The sequence below is a fragment of the Anser brachyrhynchus genome (genome assembly GCF_964034855.1).
Source record: "Anser brachyrhynchus genome assembly, chromosome: 1".
NCBI classification, from domain to species: domain Eukaryota; kingdom Metazoa; phylum Chordata; class Aves; order Anseriformes; family Anatidae; genus Anser; species Anser brachyrhynchus.
Window position 1 is genome coordinate 197231975 of NC_137694.1, and position 16329 is coordinate 197248303.

The following is a 16329-nucleotide window of genomic DNA, read 5'->3' on the forward strand; positions in this document are numbered from 1 at the left end:
CTACCTCAAAATACAACCTCTGTCTCCACCTTCTTCTTCCGGCAGCCCAGTTTTATTTCTGAGCATGGCACTCTATCATACAGAATATCCCTTTGACGAATTCAGGTCAGCTGTCCAGGCTACATCCTCTCCCAGCTTTTTGTCCACCTCCAGTCTATTCAATGTGGGAGACAAAGAAAGCCTTGACCCTGTGCACGCACTGTTCACCAATACTCAAAGCACTGATGTGTTATCAACACTTTTAGCCACAAATCCAAACACTGTACCATACAGGCTGTTACAAAGAAAGTTAACTCCATCCCAGACAGACCCAATGCATTCACAAAGACAATTTAGCAACTCTTGACCTGCACTAACTCCACTGTTTGCTGCATTCAGGTTGGCCAGAGTCCAGCTGAGCCTTCTGTCCAAGTCAAATGACCAGGAGACAATGATCATTCACCACTGAATCATTCAGTTCTACTTCACTTTTTCATCCCACTGCAGGGCACAAAACTGCTCATGTCCAAAGGAGGCTCAGGTCTTGATTTTTATATATATTTTTTTTCCTAGACCGCAGAGACTGGTGCCCATCAATGGGTTCCTCATAGGACATCATTTCATGAAGTATCCTTGTTCACAGCAGAATTACTCACCTCATAAAATATCACAGTGTAAAAAATTCTGTGGCAACCTTGTGAGCCTCCTTAATAGATCTTTACGTCATATATATACAAACACTTTTATTTTCAATGTGTGGCTACAGTTATTCCTATTAATTATTAAATGTCTCTAACAGTGTTTCTTCTGACTTCCTTAAATCTCTTCTACTCTGGCATAGGCACAGGTTCTCTGCTGAATGCAAATGATGTGACTATGTCATTTGGACAGTAAATTAGTTTTTCCTGACCCACAACAGTTTGTCATTCAAAACCAAGGTAAAAATATAAAGTGTGCAAAATTCACACAGAAAAGTCTTTAAATTAGCATTCAATTCCTTTTAATATTGATCTTCCTACCAGAATTAGATTGATTCCCAATGGTTTTGAGCCCAAATAAAATGAGTTTATTCTCATGGAATGATTTTTGTTTCAATTCAAGCCCCACATTCACTTAAAACCTCTCTCCTGAAAAAAAAAAAAAGGGGGGGGGGGGGAAGTTGACAGATATCCATCAGAAGATAAAATGGAGCATAAAGTCTGTCCTTTCTCAGCAAACTCTTGCACTTACACTCTCCTTTTCAGCTTTGTCCATGGCTCAGTTAAAGACACAAAGTAGATGTTCAATAGTCAGCTGGAATGCCTTTTGAGGCCTTCAAATTCCACTCAATATGTGAGGAAATAATCAGTACCACGCACAAGACTCATGGAGCTTAAACACATCCTCATCTCACCTGCCACGCAGACCCTGGTCCAATATCAAGTAGAAGCCCCATTCCTTTAACAACTGTTTCAGACCTTACTGTGTAATGTAGTTCTCTCCTGCATGATTCATTAGTGTTTTGGCATAGATCATTTCTCTCTGAAATCCGAAGTCTTTCTTATCAGTCAGGAGTGCACTGGACTTAAGCCAGTAACCCACAAACTCTTCCATGTATGTTCACCTACTCCCTTTTGAGCTGTCCTATTGTAAGAAACAGTAACAGTCTTTTCCCATTTATGTGCCTTTCCACTTGGGTTAAGGATAACACTGCCACAAAAATACACAGCCTGATTTAAAAATCGCAAGCCTGCTTGTGGACTGGTGTTTCCAGCCCTCAAAACCTGCCACTTCCAATGGGCTTTGGTGGAAAGCAGCTGAGACCAGTGCTGGTCTCAGGGGACGGAGGTTGTGGCTGCCCTCCTCACCTCTGGTTTTCTCTACCAGTGCTCCATGAACCTTCATCAGGTTGCACTGGTAGAGCCAGAGGTAGAAGATGGCTACGTATTTGTTAGGGTAAGCTCTTCTCTCTTTTTTCTGTGGGCTTTTACACGTTCTTGTAAAGTGAGATAGCACTGCCATCCATCCCATCTCTGCCCCTGCATCAACTAACACAGGCAGGTTGTCTGACCAAAATGTTGCAAAAGGTCTTTGTGTATAAGGAACTTTGAGAGAGGCACTGTAAGAAGTGATTATACAGTAACTGTATTGATGAAGGTACAGAGGGTGAACTTCCCTGTGACCCTGTGATTTCTCTGCTAGAATAATATGAAAAGGGAGAGCCAAAGTTGGCTGCTGGTTGTGACATGACATCAACAGGGAAGTCAAAGGGAAGATTTGTTTAACGTGCCTTCCTTTACTTCTTGGAATAGTGATGCCATTACATTAACACCACCAAAAACTGAGTCACGTACATGATTGCTGCATGGAGCTAACAGGATCTATATAAGCATTTTAGCTGTGGTCTTGGGAGACAGAAGGTCGAACACTTTCTGCTGTAGCAAGGCTCATTGCCAATGCTGGGGACTATGCAATACCTCCTTCTTTGTGCTGCCATCCTCCTACCTCAGAGTTTTGCTTTTCCAATACAACTTAACACAGAACTATGGAGCAACACTGATTTAGAGGCTGTAAAGGTATGTTACTAGGGGGACAATGTAACTGCATTATGAATAACCTGATTTTTAACTTAACTTCTACATTCCTTTCCTGTCTGTTTATCTTATCTTACATTGCAACAGTTTTTGCAGAGGTGACATAAAACTATTTAGGTTTGCTGATTTACTTAGACACCCTAAGCCTAACTTGTAAAAGAGACCAAATTCCAACTGTCAAATGAAGGGGAACACATCATTTTAAAACACCTCAACAATATTTTATATATTATTTTGGAGGTTGGTGGATTGAATGCTGAGTAAATTGCATTTATTTAAAAGGATACCTTGTTTACTGTGTTGTGCTGCTAATAAAATTATTTTCTTGTATGTTAATCTATGCTACAGAGAAAATGTCATTTGTTGCATTGAAATGGAAAGAAAAAAATACATCTAAAACTAGCCATGACTGCAGGACAATGAAACAATTCAATCAAATGTAAAATGCAGTTACTGAAAAATCACAGATATAAATATTAATGTTTATTTTCCTTTTCCTTTTACAGGAGTATCTCAATAAGTTCTTTCCAATTCTTGATAGAGCCCCTAAACTCAGCTTAGAGGAGAGGATTAAAGAAATGCAGAAATTTTTCCACCTGACTGTAACTGGAAAATTAAATGCAGAAACAAAAAAAATACTGCAACAACCCAGATGTGGAATCCCTGATATAGCAGATTACAGAACATTTCCTGGAAATCCAAGATGGAATAAGAAACTTTTGACTTACAAGTTAGTGATGTTTCAGGTTTTATGGCAAAAGGGGTTATTTTGTGCTTAACTAGGCAGGCTTCCTTCACAGACTAAATGCTATTCTTCTGTTTCCTTTTGCTGCCAGGATTGTTAATTATACACCTGATCTACCCCAACAATATGTGGATGACGCAATTAGAAGGGCTTTTATGGTATGGAGTGATGTGACTCCACTGAAGTTCAAAAAAGTTCCCTGGGGATATGCAGACATCGTGATTAGATTTGCACGTCGTGGTGAGACTACATCATTTTTAAAATGCAGTGCTCCATAGGTTTGACTTGCAGGATCTATTTTTATAGCCAAAAGTTTAAGAAAGAACAAGGTGTTTGGAATTAAGTTTCTATGGAGTTTATCATCTCTTTATCATGCCACCAGTTTTATATATCATAAATCAATTTTACTCCCATGCAAACATTAGAAAATCCCTCAGGAGTTACAGCTGTGAAATGGAGGCAGAGTTCAGCTGCAGTCTGAGACACCTAAACTGAGATGTTTGGGGCTCTGTCTGCCTTGACAAGCAGTGCAAACTAATGGGAAGAGGTCTGCAGAGCAAAACAGATGATGCTGAAGAATCAGCACCCACAGGTTGGAGTCAGGCAGTATCAGGGAGCTTTACCTTGGGATAGCTCTAGTCTGGTTGTCTGGACTGAGCAAACCTTTGGAAGCTGGGGTACATTAGGTTTGGCCCCAAAGAGTATCTTCTGGTTGATTTTATTCTAGAAGGAAATCCCACTAGTGCACTCCAAGACTGCACAAAGGGGCAAGTCAGGGCATGGTAAATAGGGATGACTGGCAGTATCACTTCAGAAGCTCGTGATCCATATTAATACATGAATGTAGGCATACCTTTTACTTGTGCCTGTCACCTAAATTGACTCAGCTTAACCAAACTAAGAGAGGAACAGGTATTAATACCTTGTCCTGAACTAGGACTAGGGTCTCCTCTGCCTGTATTAGGTCTGCCCCAAGGTCCGTCCATGTGGTCTGGGGGAAAGGACACAAATCGGCATTCGAGTTCCCCCAAACCCTCAATCAGTCGCAGATGATAGCAGTAGATAATATAGCCTACAACAAGGCTGGGGACAAAAGAACTCAGATATTCAGTTACATGGTATTCTAGCCCAAATCATTGGCTTCCACTATAATCTGTAAAAGTGAGTGTCTAAAACTAAAGTTGCACAGCACCGCCCAACAATAAAAACATTCAGGTGCTTATAATGTTGTCAGACATGAAGTTTTTATTCTGAAATAATCCCTGAATGCTCCTTCAGAAAAACGTTTCTGGCAAAGGCTCAGCTGTCTCTGAAACTGTTTCAGAAACCTCAATTATCAAGTCTAATTCTTGAATTTCAGTCAGGAATTTGGAGAGTGTTTCCTAAAGCCTTGCTCCTTGTTTTTACAAGCTTGTTGTTAACACAGGATTTTTATTTTTCAAGGAATAGTAATGAACAAAAGTAGCAGAAACAAGCAACATGCTAAAATTTGCTGAATTTTAGAATTAGAGCTGACGCTATCAGGTGACATTTCTTTCTTTTCAAATATAGAGCACGGTGATGGATATCCTTTTGATGGAAGAGGTAACACATTAGCTCATGCCTTTGCACCTGGAGAAGGGATAGGTGGAGATGCTCATTTTGATGATGATGAAAGATGGTCAAGGTACAATCAAGGTAAAACCCACATTTGTGTATGAAGCGGGAAGGGCAAATATTGTATATGTCACAAGAACACAGCCATAGGAAATATTTTCCATAACACTTCATGCTCTGGTACCATTTTGGTACCAAAATTTCTTTCCTTCTTTTCAACTACCTGAGTGCTTTTGCTTCCTTATCATAAGCACCTATATAATGCCTGTTCTGTATGGATTTTAAAGAACTTTTCAAAGGCTAAATAAGGACCATGATTGTCTGTTTTCTACAAAAAGTATGAAAAGGTCCTATGATTTGCTTGTAGGAGCAAGGCTGACTAAAATCAGAGTTGGAAAGAGACTCAGGGTGTCTACATGTGTATGCAAAGAATAAGCAATATTTTGATTAAAATATTAGAGTTAAACGAGAAAGTTCAGTAGTAAATGATTAATAAGTGATCAACACTCCAATGTTTCCTTCCAAGGACAAACCAAGGAAAGACATAAATTCTCTCACTGCTTAACTCTTTGTATGCTGAAAAAAAATGTCCTAACTTAACTTACTTTTCTGTGTTTTTATGGTGCAGAAGTTAATTTGTTCCTTGTTGCTGCTCACGAATTTGGCCATTCTTTGGGACTCGGCCATTCAAATGTCCGTGGAGCTCTGATGTACCCTCTCTATTCATATGTGAACCCAGAAACCTTCACACTTTCAAAGGACGATAGGCAAGGAATTCAGAAATTATATGGTAAATTCATAAGATTTGATTTTCAAGATAAAACCTACTGGTATATAGGTTTCACTGCTCTCCCTGATTGCAAGGGCTTCCTCATAATACCAAAAAGAAAGAAGAGGAGTAACCTGGGAAAAACACATTCCTGTACCCTCCATCCAGTATGTGTCCTCTGTAACATGCCCCCATTGCAACCAAGAGCTGACGGAGCAGCAGTGCAGCAGCCTGGCACACCACCTGTGCACAGCCAAACACATCTGAGGGAATGAGCTGTTTCAGCAAGTGGGGTCACATGCTAAGTAATATATTGTTCCCTAGGAAAACAAGAGCTACTGTCCCACTTACCAAGTCAATGGGACAGTTTAGTTAAGGCAGAAACTACCCAGCAGTAATAGTGGGGCTTAACTAGAATTGACCCCATGGGATACATGTGATAAACTTTGCCAGAGTTAATTTTCTTTAGGCACCATTTTTCTCACGGCATGCTAGAGGAACACTAGGAATGAAACATAGTTGTTTGCCTTGTCTGTTTCTAACATGGTCTCTATGTTTTGTGCTTCTTTCCCACAGGGAGCAAGCCAGCAAACTCTTGAAGAAAGTGTTTCAAAAAAAATTAAGAATTCAGGTCTGGTGGTTTTGGTATTCCAAAACCATTTTAATGCTCTGGCTAATTAAAGTGGTAAACTTCTGAATGCCACCTTCTATCCTGAACTTTTCATAGATTTGTTTATACTTTATACAATTTCACTTGACAATTAAAAAAAAAAAAACACCTTGTATACTCCGTTGTTTAATGTTTTTCTTTCTTCTGGCATTTCGCTGGTGTATTAAATAACTCCTACATGTGCAATACACAGACAGGCAGGCAAATATCCTTCTGAATAGAGGTACAGCTACCAAAATGGCCTGTGTGCATCTACTGCTGGAGCTACAAACCCTGGTGCTGCCTCACTTCCAGTTCCCACACAGGAGTCCTTCACACTAAAGCAGTGCCTTCAGCAACAGCCATCCTCTGGGCCCCACTGGGACTCACTAAGCTGGGTCACACGGGGTTTCCATACTCTCACAGTAGCACCAAGCGCTTCTCACACACCACCATCACAGAGGAAGACATATGAATACTAACTTCGTAGAATCATAGAGTGGTTTGGGTTCGAAGGGACCTTAAAGATCACACAGTTCCAACACCCTGCCATGGGCAGGGACACCAGACCAGGATGCTCAAAGCCCCATCCAACCTGGCCTTGAGCACCTCCAGGGATGGGGCATCCACAGCTTCTCTGGGCAACCTGTGCCAGGGCCTCACCACCCTCATAGAAAAGAATATCTTTCTTATATCTAATCTAAACCTACCCTCTTTTAGTTTAAAGCCATTCCCCCTTCTCCAATCACTATAATTTCTGGCAAAGAGTCTCCCCAGCTTTTCTGTAGGCCCCCGTTAAGCACTGGAAGGCCGCTGTAAGGTCTCCCTAGAGTCTTCTCTTCTCCAGGCTGAGCAACCCCAACTCCCTCAACCTGTCTTTGTAGGAGAGGTGCTGCAGCCCCTTGATCATCTTCATGGACCTCTTCTGGACTAGTTTCAATACTTCTGTGTCCTTGTGTTGGGGGTCCCAGAGGTGAACACAGTACTCCAGGCACTACTTCCAAAGGCAGCAAACAGCTACTTTCAGGTAGCTACTTCCAAAGGCAGCATATCAGATGGCATAGCAGAAGGTACATTTAGCCACAAGACTGGTCTTCCCACTTGGAGAAAAGTGAAAAAAATAAAAAATAAATAAATGACTGTGACAGTGGACGATGACCTGATGCTTCCTGGAAAGATACAATGTTGACATAATGTAGCCTGTTCTCTTCGCCAAGGTCCCCACAGGGAACATAGCACAAAACAGACACACACCATGCTTTTTGTTGAGCTCAAGCTGTTTGTTAGTGCTGCTCAGATGGAATGGAATAGAATACAATGGAATAGAATGGAACAGAACGGAATCACAGAATCACAGAATCACAGAATCATCTAGGTTGGAAGAGACCTCCAAGATCACCCAGTCCAACCTCTGACCTAACACTAACAAGTCTTCCACTAAACCATATCACTAAGCTCTACATCTAAATGTCTTTTAAACACCTCCAGGGATGGTGACTCAACCTCTTCCCTGGGCAGCCTATTCCAGGACAGAATAGAACAGAACAGAACAGAACAAGAATAGAATAGAATAGTTCAGTTGGAAGAGACCTTCAAGGATCATCAAGTCCAACTGCCTGACCACTTCAGGGCTAACCAAAAATTACAGGCTATTGATGAGTGAATTATCCAAATGCCTCTTCAACACTGACAGACATTTGGCATGAAGCGCCTCTCCAGGAAGCCCCTTCCAGTGTTTGACCACCCTCATGGTACAGAAATTTTTCCCAATGCCCAGTCCGGCGCAGCCTTGTGCCATTCCCACACATCCTGCCATCGGTCCCAGGGAGCAGAGACTGGTGCCTCTCTCAGCGCTTCCCTACTCAGGGGGCTGCTGGGAGCAGTGAGGCCGCCTTATTCTCCAGACTGGACAACCCAAGGGTCCTCAGACTCTCCTTGCAGGACATGTCTTCCTGCCCTTTTACCAGCTTTGTTGCCCTCCTCTTGATACTTTCAAGTACCTTAACATCTTTTTTATATTGTGGAGCCCAGAACCACACACAATATTGAAGGTGAGAAATATTCTAGTGTGCAGTTACTTTCCGTATGAACTGAGGTGAATGGGATAACCCTCCAGAGGTGTGTGTGTTCCTCAGAAGACCATCCTGGCCATGGGACACATCTGAAAGACCACATCCAGTAAGTGCATGAGCTGCCTGCCCTGCAACAGGGCCAGCACATGGTGGGAGAGAAGCACCCTCATATCTTCAAGGAGGCATCTTTGAGGGGCAGGAACGCTCATCCAACACATCCATAGCATGTGGAATATAGTAGGAGCCAGGATCTTCTGCTTCAGAGAGGGCAAAGGTCAGCGTCCTACCGCTTGCTGCGCTCCTGTTGTGCTTCCAGTCTCATAACAGGACCTCTGCTTTGGGGAAAACAGCTGCCACTGGCTCACCTCTCCTTCAGTATGCTCCTCGTCCTGCTTACTAGATGCAACTATGCAATATCTGCCTCCATCTAGTGGTACAGCTCGGCAAACTCTGCACTACACCCTGATGAAGGTGTCTAACCTGTTCACAAGCCCATAGCAGTTACGATACAGCTGAATTAAAAGGAAAATTAGGGACAAGAGCAATTTTAGCAACGGGCCGCTGCCTCTTCCTTCTTCACTTTGTTCTATTGCATTCTGTGTAAGTTTTTACATGATCTCTCTGCTACAAACCTGAGGACTTCTAAGTTCATTTTGTTTTTTAAATAGCATCTGCTTGCTCCTCTTCTATATATAAGAAGAAGTGGGTAATTGCACAGTATTTTGTGTTGGTAGGACTTACAGTTTTCTTGAGTAGATTGCATTATGGTCCTGTTAAATAAAAAGATATTAAAATGCATCTTTGCTGTTCCAGATAGTATGATGAGCAGCAAATGTAGTCTGCCTTGGGAAAGAAAACTGTCTACATTTATGATGAGTCCTTTGACCACACACATATAAAGGATAATCCTTACTCCTATAAAAAAGTCATGGTTCCTACCCTAGAGAAGCTATTATTGGGACTTTACGCACTTATTCAGGTATCCTGAGTCTACTTCTTCAAACACAGGGTGACATTCTGAGAAAGCAAAGTTGATATACTTGTGATAGAATTGAAGTACAAGGACATCTAGGAAAAAAGATGGTTTAAATTCACACTACATTATTGATTCTACTTCATTAGAAATAGCATCTGCTCTCTAATAAAAGTTTAAGACAAAATGTATGTTTGGATAATTTTAATTGTACCATCCTTTCATTTTTCTTTCTTTTTAGAAGTGGTTTTAAGTATAATTGTCTTATATAAATTCATCTGTACATGTAGATATAAATACAGATCAAAATTGATTAGCTTAAATTGAAACAATATCACAAGTTAGTTATTTTATTCCTTTGAATAAAAGCACAGTAATACTACTGTGCTCTAGCTCTTTTTTCATTATCCAGATTTTAAATATTTATTATTTAAGAAGTCTTAAATAGTTTGTACATCTAAAGACATCAAATGAAGTGAGGAAGTTTGTAGTTTCCTGAGCCATCACTTTGTCATTTGGAAACAAGGAGGGGAGGGAGATTTATCAATCTCCTTTTTTTAGTTTTAAGTCACTGCTTTTTCCCTTCTCTATCAGGTTAGATAACATATTCTTTTCAGATATTTTTTAGGTATTATTTAATTAATGCGTCTGGCATTGTCTCCTCTTCTCTTTGGTGACTGTAACAGTGGTTGGCTATGTTGAGGTAATGCACATTCAAATGTGACCTCAGTCCTTTTTTTCAGTCTAGAAGGATACACAGTGAAGAATCGTCTTTAATCCAGACCTTCTCTGTGAAATGTGTGGCACTGTGTCTTTTGGAATTCGTTTCCTTTGGAATCTTGGGAACTAAAGCATTTAATTCTACAAAGAAAGCCAGGAAGGAGACTATAGTAGGCATAGGGACTCTTTCATTTGTCTTTTAATGCATTAATTTTCTTAAAGAACATCCTACCAAAAAGAGACATATTAGTGGAATAAAAGATATCAAGACAGTGCATCAGGAATGAAGGAACACTTTGACATTGCCCAGATAAATGCAGAATACTATTTGAAATATCTCAAGGTAAGAAATACACCTTTGGTTCAAGTTGTCAACTTCAGGAAGATTGTTTGCCAACACATGAAATAACAATAAGCCCAGCTCTAAAGTTCATCTAGCAGCCTACAGCTCTTCATTTTCTGGTTCTCCATGCCTGAGATTAAAGAAATAAAATGTTCAGGTCATGTCCTGAACAGTACATGCTCCCAGAGCTTTGTTTTTCAGTGGGATGTTTCTGCACGCAGTATTAACAGTGATATTCAGTAGAGCTTGTCTGATTTCAACACATGAGAATCCAGTCCTGGTGTTATAATATAAGGTCCAACTCCTTTTACATCCTAAAAGGCCATCATTCTTGAGGAAATTCTCAAGTCTGGAATAAAATTATTTTACACCAGGTAGTAGTGTATGATATGAGAACTGATTTTTTAAAGGTAATGGATGTTCACCAGAAGAGCTTGGTTTATGAACGAGCCCCTGTTCTAGAAAGTAACTGCAATCAGTACAGCTTTCTAATTACTTAACTCATTCTGAAATTTTTGCTATTAAATATTTTTTTTTACATCATTGCCATAGTTGATGCTAAACTACATTTCAAAAAGAAAAATAATGTAAATCATCTTACTGTAGCCTGAAAATGTGACTGCCTCAGAAAATCTGTTTGTATATATAGATGTTAGTTATTTATAAGCAGCAAGTAAAACCATAACTAAAAAACACACATTGATTTACCAGGTAAATTTCCTTCACCAGTTGCCAGATTGCATGTTTTAAAACATGCATGTCTCTATTCTTGGCGAGGCCAGGAAGGGGACCAGTAAAACTGCTGTCTTGGACTTCCGGAGGGCTGACTTTGAGCTGCTCAGGACGCTGGTTGGCCGAGTCCCTTGGGAGGCGGTTCTGAAGGGCAGAGGAGTCCAGGAAGGCTGGGCGCTCCTCAAGAAGGAAATCGTGATGGCACAGGAGCGGTCCGTCCCCACGTGCCCAAAGACGAGCCGGCGTGGAAGAAGACCGGCCTGGCTCAACAGAGAGTTGCGGCTTGTGCTTAGCAGAAAAAAGAGGGTTTATAATCTTTGGAAAAAAGGGTGGGCCACTGAGGAGGACTACAAGGATCTAGCGAGGCTGTGCAGGGAGAAAATTAGAAAGGCCAAAGCTCACCTGGAGCTCAATCTGGCTACTGCCGTTAAAGATAACAAAAAATCCTTTTACAAATATATCAACGCGAAATGGAGGACTAAGGAGAATCTCCATCCTTTACTGGATGCGGGGGGAAACCTAGTTACTAAGGATGAGGAAAAGGCTGAGGTGCTTAATGCCGCCTTTGCGGCAATACCGGTTGTTCTCTGGATACCCAGTGCCTTGAGCTGGTGGAAGGGGATGGGGAACAGGATGTGGCCTTCGCTATCCATGAGGAAATGGTTGGCGAACTGCTACGGAGCTTGGATGTGCGCAAGTCGATGGGGCCGGATGGGATGCACCCGAGGGTACTGAAAGAACTGGCGGAGGAGCTGGCCGAGCCGCTTTCCATCATTTATCGGCAGTCCTGGCTATCGGGGGAGGTCCCAGTTGACTGGCGGCTAGCCAATGTGACGCCCATCTATAAGAAGGGCCGCAGGGCAGACCCGGGGAACTATAGGCCTGTCAGTTTGACCTCAGTGCCAGGAAAGCTCATGGAGCAGATTATCTTGAGGGTCATCACGCGGCACTTGCAGGGCAAGCAGGCGATCAGGCCCAGTCAGCATGGGTTTATGAAAGGCAGGTCCTACTTGACGAACCTGATCTCCTTCTAAGACCAAGTGACGCGCTTGGTGGATGAGGGAAAGGCTGTGGATGTGGTTTACCTTGACCTCAGTAAGGCTTTTGACACTGTTCCCCACAATATTCTCCTCAAGAAACTGGCTGCTCGGGGCTTGGACTGGCGTACGCTTCGCTGGGTTAGAAACTGGCTGGATAGCCGGGCCCAGAGAGTTGTGGTGAATGGAGTCAAATCTGGTTGGAGGCCGGTCACTAGTGGAGTCCCCCAGGGCTCGGTACTGGGGCCGGTCCTCTTTAATATCTTTATCGATGATCTGGATGAGGGCGTCCAGTGCACCCTCAGTAAGTTTGCAGATGACACCAAGCTAAGTACGTGTGTCGATCTGCTCGAGGGCAGGAAGGCTCTGCAGGAGGATCTGGATAGGCTGGAGCGATGGGCTGAGGTCACCTGTATGAAGTTCAACAAGGCCAAGTGCCGGGTCCTGCACCTGGGGCGCAACAACCCCAAGCAGAGCTACAGGCTGGGAGATGAGTGGCTGGAAAGCTGCCTGGCCGAGAAGGACCTGGGAGTATTGGTTGATAGTCGGCTGAATATGAGCCAGCAGTGTGCCCAGGTGGCCAAGAAGGCCAACAGCATCCTGGCCTGCATAAGAAGCAGTGTGGCCAGCAGGACTAGGGAAGTGATTGTGCCCCTGTACTCGGCTCTGGTGAGGCCGCACCTCGAGTACTGTGTTCAGTTTTGGGCCCCTCGCTACAGGAAGGACATGGACGTGCTCGAGCGAGTCCAGAGAAGGGCGACCAAGCTGGTGAGGGGTCTGGAGAACAAGTCTTACGAGGAGCGGCTGAGGGAGCTGGGCTTGTTCAGCCTGGAGAAGAGGAGGCTCAGGGGCGACCTTATCGCTCTCTACAGTTACCTTAAAGGAGGCTGTAGAGAGGTGGGGGTTGGTCTGTTCTCCCACGTGCCTGGTGACAGGACGAGGGGGAATGGGCGAAAGTTGCGACAGGGGAGTTTTAGGTTGGATGTTAGGAAGTACTTCTTTACCGAAAGGGTTATTAAGCATTGGAACGGGCTGCCCAGGGAGGTGGTGGAGTCACCATCCCTGGAGGTCTTTAAAAGACGTTTAGATGTAGAGCTTAGCGATATGGTTTAGTGGAGTACTTAGTGTTAGGTCGGAGGTTGGACTCGATGATCTTGATGTCTCTTCCAACCTAGAAATCTGTGATACTGTGATACTTTGAAAACCCTAATGAGAAACACTTCAAATTATTGCTGTGAACAGAATTCAGTACATTCACTTTCTTAATGCAATCTCACTCTGAGCTAACGAAACTGTCTTTAGCATTTGCAGTTCTTTGTTGAAGCCAGATCAGGGTTCATTTTAAATTATGAATAATAACTATGAATGAATTAAATATATATATATATTATTACTCTATTTGTCTGTACCCCCACCCCAAAACAAACAAACAAACAAAAAAACAGTATTTGTGGTCTTCTGCTAATTAATGAGAGCCAATGAGGGGAGAGGGAAGAAGCTGACAAAAGATTCAGAATTCTCTTTATATTATAATCAGAGTCCTTTTACATGTTTCAAATACTGCCTGAAGAAATTCATGGAGGAAATAATAATAATAATAATAAGTAAATAAGTAAATACAACACTCCTACCCACAAATTACTAAGCCCTAACCATCTTTTTGAGTGGGGTGGTAAAATTATTAATATTTAAGATTCGAGAGGTCTGGCTAAGAAGTTATCCTGACTAAAAGCACATTCCTTTTGACTAAAAGCTAGCAGTCTGATTGTTTCCAACCTCCTCACTTCTGAACCAAGATGATACTGGATGTACTGCTGCTACGGCTCCACCAAGAGCCACCTCTCCATCCTGTCAGCTGTGGCGGATAACAAGCAATTTAAGGAGCCCACTGCTCCCAGGGATGGATGCTTGGCCATGCTAATACATAAATGATTGTCTGGAGTCTGTCCCTCTCAAGGATGGCTCCCACACCTGGCTTTGTTAACACTGGAATGATTTTTTCCTCACCTCTTCCTTTCTTTTGAAGCAGTATGAAAGTGCAATCGCTTGGCAGAAAAGAGGGGAGCAAAGGGGGGCCTGCTGCCCAAATGATCTCTCACTATGATCAGAGTGCACTGAGCTTCTCTCTGACCTGCCTTCAGCTGTACTTGTCTTACTCTGTACTTGGAGTCCGTGTATTCTCCAGCATGGGGCATTACTACTGTATGCTTGTCCTGTTATTATATTCTCATCCAGATGGTCCTCATGGGAGATGAAACACTGAGCTACACAGATCTTTTTTGGACTCAGCACAACTGTCCGTATGTTTGACTCTTTTATTTTTGTTTCCTCTTTACAAGATATATCCTTAAACCCAACCCGTTTTTTCAAGCCTCTTTGCAATCTGCCCAAATGCTCTCTCATACCCTTCTTTTGCAAGCTTATTTCGCCAACCAGACCTCCCTGTCTTCATCTGGTTATTTGATGACAGTCTGCCTCGTTGCTTCCCGAATAGTTCTCCTTTTATTTCTCATTTACACACAAATCCATCCAGGGCCCCTTTTCCTCTTCAAATGAATAATAAAAATATGTTTGTCTTTACTGACTGCTGTTCCTGAGAGACGAGGGTATGCCCTTGGCACCCCACCTCCTGTGATGCACTCCGACACAGGGAAAACCAGCTGAGCTCCCAGCCCAGCCCTGCGTGGAGCCTGGCTTCACACAACAGCTCCTGTTGTTTCAGCTTTTAATTCCATAATGGGGCTTAATTGCTGCATACTCTAGATGAGGTCCAGTGATACTGGGTATTAACAGGGGAACGAGACCTCTGGAGCACAAATTTAATGACATCAGCAGCACCAAGTCCAGCCTTAGCAATGCATACTAACAATGCTGCAGGTAAAAAGCTCACAAATATGTGATGGGAAAGAGCTGGTGAGCCGCAGAAGTATGAGCTATGACCTGTCACAGTATCATGCTCTTGGCTTTTCTTTGATAGTGTTAACTGGAAACTTCATCCAATCTGAAGATGCTTTTTTTCTCTGTTTTTATAAAATAATATCTTCAATAAAACCCACCTCAAACAGGATGTTCTTAATAGTATCATAATTATTTTTTCAATTTCAGTTATGTCAATCTGAAGTAGTGCCATTGACGTCAATGGAATTGTTTTGGATTTATGTGTAAGAGTAAATGTTAGCAAAGGACTAGAGAAAATATTATCTGTTTTGATTATTATTACAGCAGGAACCATCACAAGCCAGAGAACCACAGATAATCACTGTTGGAAAAGACGGAGGAAAATTATTTGGGGGTGGAAATTGTTACTGTTTTCTGTCAGCTCTAAAAATAAACTTCACAGATAATAGAACAAGAAGAATAGAGAAAAGCAAAGGGCGGATCAGAGATACAGGAAAATACAGAAGTCCATCTGTAACAGAAAAACAGAACACACTAGAGGTCTTCAGCTTGGCCACATGAAGGGAGCTGACAGAGCTGATATGCTGAGTGTAGTGAGATGCTCTTCTTCTCTGGTAACTCAACAAGTAAAGCACTGCCAATTAAATGTTCAGGGAGATCTTAGGTGAAGAAGGAAGTACTTTTTTTTACATAACAAATGACTCAGTTGTGGAATTCACTAGCACAAGATATTTACTGACTGTGGGGGCTCAAATTATAAACGGATTTTGGAAGGTTCAGCCGTATTCGTGTAGGCTAAGAGCTATTAAGCATGAGGGTCTGGTGGCAAATGGTGACTCGCTACCTTGCTGACTACCAAGGGAAGAATCAATTAAAATTTGCCCAGTTTTGTTAATGGTGCAAATCTTGCTACAGGTGAAAGGAAACACCTTGCCAGCAAAGCCAAGAATTGTAAACTTAGCAGCCTAATCAAAGAATTACTATTATTCCAGATTTAAATATTACAGAGGAAAAAAGGAAAATAAAGAATACTAATACAGAAAAAGTCTCAATGATACAGCCAAAATAATTAACATACACTTCTCACTAATTAATCCTTTCTCTGTTGTTGTGTTCACCCTTCCCCAGCCCCTCTGGATCCTACAGTGCTTAGTGTCAGTCTGAGAGGAGAGTTATGGTGAGGTGCCAGCATCCCTAGTCCTTCGCACGGGTTCATGATGTTGTTGATGGTTTCTCTCTTCAC

General features: G+C 42.3%; 1 protein-coding gene across 1 annotated transcript; it reads left to right on the forward strand.

Annotated features, from left to right (window-relative positions):
- Positions 1-2316: 2316 nt before the first annotated feature.
- Positions 2317-6449, forward strand: MMP7 (matrix metallopeptidase 7). Its single transcript, XM_080593561.1, has 6 exons — positions 2317-2534; positions 3059-3282; positions 3389-3537; positions 4849-4974; positions 5522-5683; positions 6239-6449. The coding sequence occupies exons 1-6, from the start codon at positions 2415-2417 to the stop codon at positions 6259-6261; spliced, it is 804 nt and encodes a 267-aa protein (XP_080449687.1). The 5' UTR covers positions 2317-2414; the 3' UTR covers positions 6262-6449.
- The last annotated feature ends 9880 nt before the right edge of the window (positions 6450-16329 follow it).